The following is a 12,197-nucleotide window of genomic DNA, read 5'->3' on the forward strand; positions in this document are numbered from 1 at the left end:
ATATATAAGATCCATACTGTCAAATTGTCTTCCAGGAAGTTTGCTTTGGTTATGAAAAGTGGAACTCATTAGCCTTGCCTCAAAAGATCCAGAGAATGGGACAGGATGCCCCATGTGCTGAGAAGTAACTGTCATTGCAGGGACCAGAAGGCAGCTGGCCAGAACAAATCCCCAGATCTTCTAAATCCACCTCCCAGATCTGCAGTTAGTGTCAGTTCCTGATAGAGTTTGCAAGTGGCCCTTCAAATCCAGGACTTGGATTTAATCCTTGAATTCATATGGTAATGTTATTTGGATACAAGGTCTTAGAGCAATAGTAAGGATTAGTGAAGGTCACAGAGGTTGGCACTAGAGGTTTTATGAAAGAGGCTGAAGCTAATATATTCCTCCTGTCTCACCATATCATCCCCTCGAAGTGTTACAATGCATCAAAGCCCTTAGGACACTTGCAGCAGTTGCAAACACTAAGTTCTTGGCCTTTCCAGCCTCCAAACTTCTAGTCTTTATAAACTTCCTAGTCTCAGGAATTTTGTTATAGTACCAAAATGAGCAAAAATATCTATCCCCTCCCATATCTTCATCTGGTATTTCATCAGATGCAATTCCTCAATCATAATCTAAATGTCACAAAATTACACGTGTAAGGCATGCCCCTTTTCTCTGCCTCAAACCCACAAGGCCTCCTGCCCCTCTTCCTCTCTAATCCCAGGAAAGAGACAAAAACCTATAGAAAGCAAGCTGGCCCAGAATTAGTGTTTGCTTTTTGTTGTTACCATTGTTGTCAATGGTACCACCCAGACCCGCTTGCCCAAGGTTTGCAGATACTGCTTCGACTAAGAGGAAATGGCCTCCTTGTCTTTCCTAGTGTGTCTTTTAGACTCTTCTTGCCAGTTGTAATAGTGCTCGCTGATTCTCCCAACTCAGATCTCCCTTTCCTTTCCCGTGGGGCCCTTGGTGTAGTGCTGACCCTTCTCGGCAGGGGGCAGTATTCTCCCTTTGCTGCTTCCGGACATCCACATAAAGCTCAGAAAAGTTAAATCTGATTTAAAGCCATGTCTTGTGGCCGGTTTCCGATCCTGATATTTTCATTTCCCTACAGCTGCAATAGAATTATTCCCATTCTCCTCCCATCCGGACCCAAGCCTAGAGCTAGATTACTTGCACCAGCCCCACACCCATCCCAGTACAGCTAGAGGACAGGAAAGCATCTCGCAGCATCCACTGGCAAAGACTTCACGATCTGTTTGGGTGGGCAAAGCAACGCACGTGAAACGCCGGGCAACCAGAACAGCATCCAATCCCGATTCGTGCGTCCCAGATGCAGCATCAGGAAGAAAACAAATGTTTGCGGAATTTGGTACCCAAGGCCAAGCAGGGTGTTCTCTCATCTCCGCCCCACTTTCTCTCTCGGCCTTCTCACCCCCAGCCCTCAAAGTCCATCAAGCATATCCTAAGGGTGGGCCCTGGCTTCCTGACCGAGCTCCTGAGACACAAGCGGGTTATTATCCACACTCTCCATCAGCATCTCCCGGGAGAACTCAGCGGGGATGGCGAGGAGCTCAGGGGCGGGGGTTGCGAAGGACAGGCGGAGGGACGTGGCCGCAGCGCGGCGAGGGGCGCGGGGAGCGCGGTGCCCGGTCGGGGGCAGGGCGGGGAGGCTCTGCGCGCAGCCAATCCCCGAGCAGCCCCCTCCCCGGCCGCCGAGAGCCAAGCGGGGCGGGGGAGCCAGGCGGTGGCGGCGGCGGTAGCGGCGGCGACGGAGGCTGCCGTGGGGAGGGATGGAGAGGGGAGGGGGGAGCGGAGCCGAGCGGAGACAGCCGCGGCGCTGCAGAGCGGCTGGGGCGGCGGCGCGGCTCCCGGTGCTCCCCCCGGCGAGCGCCCCGAGTCGGTGAGGGCCGGGACCCGGCGGCCCCCGGAGCCATGGGCTGCATCGGCTCGCGGACTGTGGGTGGGTACCGCAGCCGGGCGCGGGTCAGGGGCGAGCTCGCCCCGGGGCGCTCCTCCGGCCCCCTCCCCCATCCCCATCCTTGCCCCTGGGGACCTCCCTCCGCGCCCGCCCGGCCTTGCCCCGCGCCTTTACTTTCCCTCCATCTGCTAAGGTCCCTCTATCCCTGTGCCCTCGAGCCTCCAGGGCTTCCATCCCTCTCAGCTCATAGCCTTCTCTCCATCGCCCTCCCGCAGGCGCGGTCCTTCCTTGGTAGCCTCTCCACAGCATCCTTCGCGGCTCCGTCGCTGTTCCCTACTCCCGATGGCCCCATCCCTCCACCTTCAGGCCATTCGCGTCTACTCTGCTGTAGCCAGAGCCTCCCCGAGCCCTTCTTTCGGGAGCAGCCCCTCTTATCAGAACCTCCTCTCCAGCCTCATCCCTGACTTTCTTCCGCACGCCCCCTCCCATCTTCACCCTCTTCTCCATATGGCTTGTGTGTTTTGCCCCCAACCATTTCCCTCTTGGTAGCCTTTTCCCGTCGCTCCTGCCTCCCCCGATTTGCTTTGTTCACGTGCATTTTCCCTCTGGGGCGGGGGCGGGAAGAGCGTGTGCCACCGGGAGGGAACGGGTTCCACGCTTGGAGGGAATGAGCTTGGGCCGGGGTGCTCCGGAAGAGCCGTGGACTCAGGGAATAGGTGGAGGTTTACCTCCCCAAGAGAGGTCGGGAATCCGCTTCCCAGAAGGGTGGGGTCCGCCTAGGAACCCTGGGACCCGCCTGCACCTGTCAGCGGGGGCAGGCGGGGCAGGGCCGGCTTTTTATTTACCTTTGGCAGGGGGAGGGAAGAAAGGCGCTTCCTTAATGGTCCTCTCCTTCCAGCCCCTGCCTTACTACCGCCCCCTACCCCCACCCTACGCATCCATTCCACTTTAGGACTGAACACATTAGTACAGTCCTCTCCCAAACCCCCCAATTTTCCCCTTCCTAACTCCCAATTTCTCCCGCCTACACGCCCTAGTGACCTCAGGCTGAGAGAATAATTCGTATTATTATTACAAACAAACTCACTCTCCGGAAGCCTGATTTCTGAGACCCGGTTTATTTCCATGGAGACCCTCCTCTGCTTTCACCTCTTTCCCTGTTCTCCTCCCCTCCATCTCCCTGCCCCCTAAGGCTCTGACTCAGCTCCCCCTCTTCCTCAAAGGCCACCCCCTCCCTCCCCTCGCTCCCACTCTTCTCCAAGAAAGCTTGCTCTGCCTGCCCCATTACTGCTAGGTCCAGATGTCTTTCTGACCTAGCCACAGGTCCTGGTCCTGTCTCATCGTTTCACAAGATCCCAAGAGAGAGCATAACAACTTTGGATGTGTGGCAGCCCAGCCCTACCTGTCAGTCCCTGGGACCGCCATCCCCTTTGTTTGTCGCCAGTACTATTGCTGCATGCTGGATGCTTCTTCCTGCCCAAGACCTAGTCAGTGCACTTCTTTCCAAAAAAAAAAAAAAAAAAAAAAAAAAAAAAAAAGGACCTAGGGACCTATGATCCTAAACCCCAAAAGCAAAAGTTCATGTACGCAAGGGCGGATGGCTGCCACTCGATTCTTGAATATCTCTGTAGATTCTTGAATCTCTCTGTAAATACTTAAGGAATTCTTCTCCAAGAGTTACAGAGGATACTTCCTTGCACTTAGGTCAGGAGTCTCCCTCCTGGTTCCCGACTTTTCCACCAGTTCTCAGTGTCCTGTCCACCTCTGCCATTGTTTTCTGTCTTCTCACCTTAAATTTCTCTTCTTTTAGCTCTGAAATTATGAAGTCCTCTTGTTTCTTGTTACTATCTCTATTTCCTGAATCTATTTCCTGTCCCCCAAGAGAATTGGGCTCAAAGCATCCATCTCATCTTGGAGCCCTTTGGCTCTCGGGGAAACAGTCCTAAGTTTTCACCTCCGAGCTGCCTCTATCCCCAGTATCTTCCTGTCAACCAAGTTCCCGATGCTTAGGAAGGCCTTGAGGGAGGGGGAAGCCACATTCCTCTCATCCCTCAAATATCAAAGCCAGCTGCTGAGTAGAGTAGGTTCCCCTAGAAAGCTGTGTCCTTGTTTTTAGGGCAGTAATTGATGAGCAGTCTGGATCCAATAAAGACAATCTCAACAATTGCTCAGCACAGAATGGAGAATGGTTTTCCTGATACAGCTCGGTCTTTGACTCCCTCCCTCTCTGTGTAAACAACACCAGAAGAGGCCAGGAAGCATTTTTTCCCCTAAGTATGCTATTCCCCACTGAGCTGAAAATGAGTGTTTCATTTCACTTATTATTTCTCTCTCCAGAAATTTGGGAATGGTAGACATAGAAGGAAATGGATAGTCAGAAGGCATGACATTGGGAGACATGGAGGTGTTGGAGGTGGAGGAGGAGGGGCTGGACCCAAGGGTGTGGCCTCTGCCTTTTATGGAAAGGGAACCAGCAGAGAGCCAGGGAAATGAAGGTAAGAAACTAATCTGGCTGCTTTAGGGAACGAAGTGATTGCCGTGGACTGGAAAGGCCTCAAGGATGTCGATCAGATCAACATGGACAGCACCAGCTCACTGCATGGCAGCAGTCTCCATCGGCCTTCTACAGAGGTAAGGCTGATGCTTCCGAAGCCCACCCACTATAACAACCTCCCCCAAGCTCCTAGCTGCTTCACCCATTTCATCATCCCATAAAGCCCCAAGGGGGGAGTCCTCCTCATAAATCTCCCTGCTTCCCTAAAACACACACCAAAGGCTCCACACTGAGGTCTTTCTCAGCCTCTGGAAGGTCTGCTTCTCTATGCACATCTGGAAGTTCCTCAGAGGAAGGCAGGATTATTTGCGTTACTAGAGGTGCCCAGATACCATCCCCTCTCCTCTCTCCTACAGCAAACACGAACAGATTTCTCCTGGGACGGCATCAATGTGAGTGCAGCAACCCCTAGCCCTTCTCAATCTACCTTGACCTTTCTTTTCTTTTGTTCTGGGACCTTCTATAGATAGGCTATTCTGCTGATCCCCCAGTATGTACCAGGTATATACTCCCTTGGTTTTCTTTGTCAATTGCTGCCTTGGGTATCCACCTTCCTGGGAGCCAGAAACTCTATTCTGTATGTAAGGCACCCCAAGCCTTCTTATTCCTCTGCCTATTCTCTTACCTTCCCTGTCCTAGCTTTCCATGGAGGACACCACTTCCATCCTTCCGAAGCTTAAGCGAAACTCTAATGCCTATGGCATTGGGGCCCTGGCCAAGTCATCATTCTCAGGTGAGACTCCAAACCTGGAACTGGGACTGCTGGCAGGTTCCTCTTTGTTCCCCCTTTTCCTTAAGCCTGATGGGGTTCATGTCCACAACTCTGAATCACCTGGTTTTATGTCAAGCCTCTCCAATCCTGAGTATCACCCACAGGCTACTAGGGGATATTTTCCCTAGTGCATGGAATCCCATGGGTCCTGGGGTAGGGAATGACTGCAGAACCTGCTAAGTATTGTGTGATATTCTAAAGGCTATGGGTATTGTCTGACTTCATAGGGATCTCGAGGAGCATGAAGGACCATGTGACAAAACCTACCGCCATGGGCCAAGGCCGGGTGGCCCACATGATTGAGTGGCAGGGCTGGGGGAAGGCTCCAACAATTCAGCCACAACATAGCCATGAGGCTGTGCGCAGGGATACAGATGCTTACTCTGACCTCAGTGATGGCGAGAAGGAGGCACGTTTCCTAGCAGGTACTTCTACCCCAATATCTCAAGTCTTCGGATGATAGTTTGCTGTTGTTTGGATGGTCAGAGACTGACCCCTCTAATCTGCTCCCTGGTGGCAAAATTGTCTTTCTCTTTCTGCATGTGGACCATAGGCACACATTTTTCTACCAGCCTTGATTTCAAGCATTTTTTTTTTCTCTTGGTTTTTTCTTTTTGGGCTGGCTAATTCGGATAAATGCCCTCCAATATATTTTTATTATAGCCCTAGAAAATGGGACTCTGATGAAATTTGTAAGGCCATGTGTCCCAGATGTTTTCTTTTCTCTGGTATGGTACTGTCTTCCCCCAGGCCTCTCTTAGTATAGAAGACAAACACGGGGGCCTTGGGCTTCAAATAACTCTACTTGTATTTGTTTCTAAAAATGAAAGAGGCCTGGAGAGTTTCTTGAGGCCATGCTCGTCAACATTGGATTTCATGAATTGACTTACGGTACTCATTACTGTGACAGCTAATGCATGATTAAGAGAATGGCCCTGGAGACAGTGGTTTGGTTCCAGGGAAGTGAAATAGGTCTGATGACAAGTATGTGGTGTGCATACAAAAGTGAATTGATAATGTCAGCAAGTATCAAGAAGATACCCAAGAAGAGGGGTAAGTCTGAAGAGAGGGGAAGGATTTAGTGTTGCTGGTGTGGGTGGTGGATGGCAGAGGAAGTCTGAGTGGGGCTGGGTGATAGATGTGGAGGACAGAGAGGGAGGACAAGGTGATAGCAACGAGAGCTTCAGCTTATTCATGGCTCTGACTAGAACAGGGATCTGCAATACTCGCATCCTCACATCCTCACCGTTAGGCCCTCCCTTCTTCTAGTCTCTTGATATAGCCCCTTCTACGACTGGGCACCCACATTTACCTGATGCTCCCTTGGGGAGCCTTCGATGATCTTGAATGTCCTAGACCACCTAAAACTAGGTTCAACTTCTTCTTTTTTAAAAAATCATTTTATTTAAGTTCTTATATTTGCCTGCATAAGTTTATGTGCTTCACATGTGTGCAAGAGGACTTAGAGGCTGTTGGATTCCCCTGAAACTGGAGTTATAGGCTGAGTTGCCTGGTGTGGGTCCTCAGAACCAAACTCAGGCCCTGTGCCAGAGCAGTTAACTCTTTACTCATAAGCCATCTCTCCTGTTCAAATTCTAAAACCTCCAAAGACAAACTTCTGAAACATTTGCATTTAATCCCCCCAGGTTATTTCACCAGAAAAGCCCTCCTTTCCCCAGCTAGGAATCCTAAGTAAGAACCATGGTCTAGCCTTATTTCAGAGTAATAGAGTAGTCACTGGCTACTTCATATTAAGAATGTAAGACTATGCCGGGTCCTAGCAAACACAGAAGTGGATGATCACAGTCAGCTATTAGATGGATCACACGGCCCCTAATGGAGGAGCTAGAGAAATTACCCAAGGAGCTAAAGAGATCTGCAACCCTATAGGTGGAACAACATTATGAACTAACCAGTACCCCGGAGCTCTTGTCTCTAGCTGCATATATATCAAAAGATGGCCTAGTCGGCCATCACTGCAAAGAGAGGCCCATTGGACTTGCAAACTTTATATGCCCCAGTACAGGGGTACCCCAGGGCCAAAAAGGGGGAGTGGGTGGGTAGGGGATTGGGGGGGTGGGTATGGGGGACTTTTGGGATAGCATTGAAAATGTAAACGAGGAAAATACCTAATACAAAATAAATTTAAAAAAAAAGAATGTAAGACATCTCTTTAATAATGTTTATATTGAAAAACCAAAAGAAGTTTATGTTCATTATATGTTGAAAGAGAATCATATATATTATATTTAAATTAGATTTATTAAAACTTACTTGTTTGTGCTAACTTTTCTTAAATGATTTCATACATGGTTTGTATTTTACTTCCACTGAACCATGCAGCAATGGGTTTCTCCATACCCTTTGCATGGGTCTAAGGGTTATTAGAGGACTCTTTTCTTTGTTTGATTTGGCTTTTTGAGACAGGGTCTCACTGTGTAGCCCAGGTTATCCTGGAACTTGCTTTATACTCCAGACTGGCTTCAAACTCAAAGATCCACTTGCCTCTGCCTCTTGAGTGCTGGGGTTAAAGGCAATGAGCCAGCATGCTGGGCTGAGGACTCTAAATAAAATTACATCTTTTTTTCTCATAGGTGTCATGGAACAGTTTGCTATTTCTGAGGCTACACTTATGGCTTGGTCTTCCATGGATGGTGAAGACATGAGTGTCAATTCTACCCAGGAGCCACTGGACTGCAACTACAGTGACAACTACCAGGAGCTGATGGAAAGTCAGGGTGAGAAATGGTTCTAGAGTCAAGCCCTGGGGCCTAAGAGGCTTCTCAGCTATGTAGACCCCTTCTACCCTTCCCTGGTTTTTAGGACTTTTCCATTTGTCTCAGCTTCTCCAGTGCCCCTGCATTAGTGTCATAACAACAGGACCGTTCTGTGAGCTCCCCTTACTGCCCATGATGGGTGTTCTGTGGCTCCTCCAAGCCTGCTCCTTCTGTTTACAGATGCACTAGCTCAAGCCCCAATGGATGGATGGCCTCACTCCTACGTGTCACAGGGGATGTACTGTCTGGGGTCATCTGACGCCTGGGAAGCAAGTGATCAGTCCCTCATTGCATCTCCAGCTACCGGATCCTATCTTGGCCCTGCATTTGATGACTCACAGCCGAGCCTACATGACATGGGGCCTTCCCAACCTGCTTCAGGATACTCTGCTCAGGAGCCTCCACCTTTGTTGGGGGTAGACACTGACTGGGCATCAGAGGTTGGTGGGGTGGAACTGGCCAGGGGACCTGTAGAGGAAGAGAAGAGACCACTGGCCCCTGAGGAGGAAGAAGATGCAGGATGCCGGGATCTGGAGTCACTTTCCCCACGAGAGGACCCAGAGATGTCCACTGCTCTCAGCCGGAAGGTGTCTGATGTCACATCCTCAGGTGTGCAGTCCTTTGATGAGGAGGAGGGGGATGCCAACAACTAGCTTCTTCCCACACTCTGACCTGAGGGGCATGGCTGCAACCCATACCCTCCCAAGCTCCAGCAGCACAGATGAAACCCGGGCAGAAGACAGCAGGGAACTGGGAGCTTCCAGTCCTCACCAGGCCGCTAGCCTAGCCGCCCTGGAAAGTGAAGGACCAGCAGGGGTTTTTATCTGGGCTTGCACTCCAGAAACCCCATTCCAGGAACTGAGACCCAGGCAATTAGGTGGCAGGGTGGTGGGAGATGAGCCATGGATATGGCTCTTGGGTCCATGCCCAGGTTCGTCGCGCTGAACACTGAATCTCAGTTTTTACACCCCCGATTTCGTCTTCCAGGAGCCTTGGCTGTGCTGTCCGAATGCCTCTTTTCTCCATTTCACTCTGCTTTCCTGGTTCTGTTCTCTCTGCCCATGGCACCAGTGCATCCCTACTGTGGGAAGCAGGCCTCAGGGGCTGTTGGACTTGGCGTGGCTGGTACAGCAGACTACCTGCCTGAAGGAGTGGCCTGAAGGGTCCTTCTGTGTTTAGCATAGACAGTGGGCCCAGCTCAGGCAATCTTGGCTTTTGAGATCAGGAGGCAAAAGTGAGGTAGACATGGAGCTGGGATTGACAGGGGTCATTGTATGGTTCTTTGTCCCAAGGCCTACTCAGAGACAAGAGGGTCACCAATGAGACAAAGAATAAACACAGCCGCTTGAATGTCCTGTGGCTGGAAGGGGGACCTTAAGCCCACTGGGGTTGGCTACTCCAGGTCTGGCTTCTCTTTCTGCCTTCTTTCATCTGGCACCCAGCCCCAAGGAGGGGAAGCGTCTCAAATTGTTGACCTAGGATGCAGTGTCCCCATCAGTGGGGAAGCATGAGGGCTGGGGCCCCCTCTACCTTCCCAAATTCTCTGGAGCTGTTTACACTTTTCTCTTTGCCTTTTCTACATTTTTATAACTTCTTGGGGACTCAGGGTTGAGCAGAGTGGAGTGGGGAGTCTGGTGCTGTCACTGCCTTGGCTGGACTGGGTGGCTGGCTGAGGGCCAGGGTGGACACTGGCTGCTTCTGCTTTTTGTCAGCTGTCCCCAGGGGTCCTCAATCCAGTGTTCCTTATAGGAGTGGTTGTGGTGATACCTAAGCTTGCCTGTCCATACCTCCTTTTCCTTTTATTTGGTGTGGACCATGGGGACAGAGAACAGCAGCAAGTCAGTGCCATATTGCTATGAGGGTGCTGCAGCAGCCACAGCTCCAATCTGGCCTTTGGCATAAGCAGAGTTTTGATAGGAGATGCCCAAGCTTGTCACCGTGTTTTTCTCCTTCCTCCTGTCTATCCATGGCTCCAGTCCCAAGGCCTTGTGTCACACTATAATGTCAGGGGTCCGAAACTACTCCCTTACCCATCAAAATGATGAGGCTCACCGTTAGAGTGATTCTGTTCATCTGTGATGCTGTCCTGTACCACATTCATACACTGCACTATAACCAGAGTAGGTGTCCCTCATCCTTCAGGGGAGGGGAAACATTGGATCTTATGGTCTCTTAGTGTAGGAACATGGGAATAAACCAGGAGAGCCAAAGTAGGTGAACAGTCACTTAGCTCATCTAATGCTGCCTGAATGGGAGAAGAAGATACCTCGTGTTTGCTAATGTGTTGTGGTTTAGCTTATCAGGACCTCATTTCTAGGACGAGGAAGGGCTAGCCTGCCAACCCTGGCAACTGCCCCTAACCCCTGGCCTCCTGTCCTAGTCCCCTGGGAGTTTGCATGTTGAAGCTAATCTATTCCCAGGGTCTCTTTGCCTTGTCTACCCTGCTCTATCAACACATTTGTCTCATCTCACTGCCCCCATATTCTTCCCCCAGGTGACCGTGGACAGCGAGTCCAGTGAGAGGTTTATTCATCTCGGTTCCCTTTGCTCAGGGCCCTGGAAAGTTAGGAAGAGTAAACTAAAGCAGCTTTCTTTCCCCCTTCCATTCCTCAAGGAAGCCAAATGGTCCCCATTGAAAGACTACAAAAGACCTGAAGAAACCTAGTAGGGTTTGTACCTGAGCAGGGGCTTGGTTTCCCCAGGCTGCTGGCATACTGCCACAGAGGCAGGTGAGGCCCACCCCACTCTGAAGAGAGAAGATGCAAGGAGCTGGCCCAGGACCATTTTGAACTCTTTTTTAGAGGGAGGGACCACCTCTCTGGTGCTGGGGCAGGGTGCATGGGGGTTTGCTTCTAGCCTACTTTAAGGGGAGGGGTGGGGCATGTGCAGGAAGAGGCTGTTAGGGGTGGGTGGGAAGGGTTGCTTTTTCTTTGGGTTTAAAGGCTGTGCAGCACGTTTTACAGCAGCTGGGGAGCAGGGCTGTTTTTTATATTCTTGTGAATGAGACTGCTCTTGCTGAATGATTTTTTAAGGGGTGGGGTACACTTTCATTTTCAATTGACTTTATTAAATGAAAATCCAAACCTTCCATTCCTTCCCTTCCATTGCCTCCCCCAGCCCACACACCTCCCTTCTTTTCCTTGTGTTAAGAAGGGAATCGTGAAGGACAAGTTCTTACCCTTGTCCATATATATCCCACACTCTGTCTTCCAGGTCTGAGAAATACCCATTTTTATGGTCAGTCTTAGCATGTTTTCTTAATGTGAAACTCTCACCCCAGGCCCAGGAAGGAGTCTATGACATATATTACAGAGAGAATTCTATATAAATATATATAAGTATTATAGATTATATACACATGGGCATGGGCTTGGAAGCCCCCTGCTAATCCTCCTACCTAGGCCTCAATGTCTTAGCCTGGGTTGGTGGAAGAAGCCCATGTTTGAGAAGGCCAGAGGCTGTGTGGAACAACACTAAACAGAATGTGGTGGCATCCTCTGACTATGAGTGTCTTATTTGGGGGACAGAAGAAACCTGGGAATGGGGGGAGGGCCAGAACTGGGAGAATATATGAGGACTCAACTACAGAGATAAAAGTATATAGTGAGGGGCAGAAAGAGCCCACAAATGGAGCAGAGAGTCTGAATGCCCACAGCACCTGGCATATGGTTCTAGGTTAAGCAGGCTAATGCCATACAGCACGGCTATCAAGCTCTTTGCTGGTTTGGAAGGAAAACTCCTCTAAGAGTGGAGTAAACTAAAGCTTGCCAAGTCAAGGGTACAAGGAGCTATTATAAAGGACTGAAATCTGCATTCCCCATTGCTGCATGAGAGCCTTGGTGTGCTTTGGGGGGAGCTCTAGAAAGAGTGGCCCCAAGGCAGAGATGACTCTTGGCAGGCTAAGTTAGCCATTCCAGTGGGCAGAAGGAAATAAGCATGTTCTAGGTGTAACATAGAACTAGGCAGAGAGCCAGGGATAAGGACTAGAGCTTTCTGCTGCAGGGCTCTGACACCTGCCTCTCCATACAGAGTTTTCCTCAACCTCTTTCCAGGGAATTGCACTTGGGTCCTTGGAAACAAGGGTTGGCTCTTTCAGCCCTGATATGGGCTTGGCCTAGAAACAGACAATGGCAGCACTGATAGGACAGATTTTGGAGAGCACACAGGACTGGCAGACTTGGGGACACA

The 12,197-nt window shown here is 50.5% G+C and overlaps 1 protein-coding gene across 2 annotated transcripts; it reads left to right on the forward strand.

Moving 5' to 3' along the window:
- Positions 1-1,760: 1,760 nt before the first annotated feature.
- Positions 1,761-10,878, forward strand: Fam131b (family with sequence similarity 131 member B). 2 transcript variants are annotated; one of them, XM_021164713.3, is made up of 7 exons: positions 1,762-1,948; positions 4,428-4,537; positions 4,817-4,852; positions 5,100-5,193; positions 5,460-5,657; positions 7,827-7,970; positions 8,190-10,878. In XM_021164713.3, exons 1-7 carry the CDS (start codon positions 1,921-1,923, stop codon positions 8,660-8,662), a joined length of 1,083 nt encoding a protein of 360 aa, XP_021020372.1. In that variant the 5' UTR covers positions 1,762-1,920; the 3' UTR covers positions 8,663-10,878. The 2 variants fall into 2 exon arrangements, with proteins under 2 accessions (XP_021020373.1, XP_021020372.1); XM_021164714.3 differs by lacking the exon at positions 4,817-4,852 and having other exon boundaries at positions 1,761-1,948.
- Positions 10,879-12,197: the final 1,319 nt, after the last annotated feature.

Source organism: Mus caroli, unplaced genomic scaffold (assembly GCF_978045245.1).
Source record: "Mus caroli unplaced genomic scaffold, Mus_caroli_1 scaffold_7, whole genome shotgun sequence".
Lineage (NCBI taxonomy): Eukaryota > Metazoa > Chordata > Mammalia > Rodentia > Muridae > Mus > Mus caroli.

What these genes read in the sequence shown, in the direction of transcription:
- Fam131b (XM_021164713.3), top strand. Translation starts at nt 1,921, where the DNA reads ATGGGCTGCATCGGCTCGCGGACTGTGG. An exon ending in GGCCAAGTCATCATTCTCAG is followed by an intron (nt 5,194 to 5,459) that starts GTGAGACTCCAA and finishes CTGACTTCATAG; the next exon opens with GGATCTCGAGGAGCATGAAG. An exon ending in GGAGCTGATGGAAAGTCAGG is followed by an intron (nt 7,971 to 8,189) that starts GTGAGAAATGGT and finishes TTCTGTTTACAG; the next exon opens with ATGCACTAGCTCAAGCCCCA.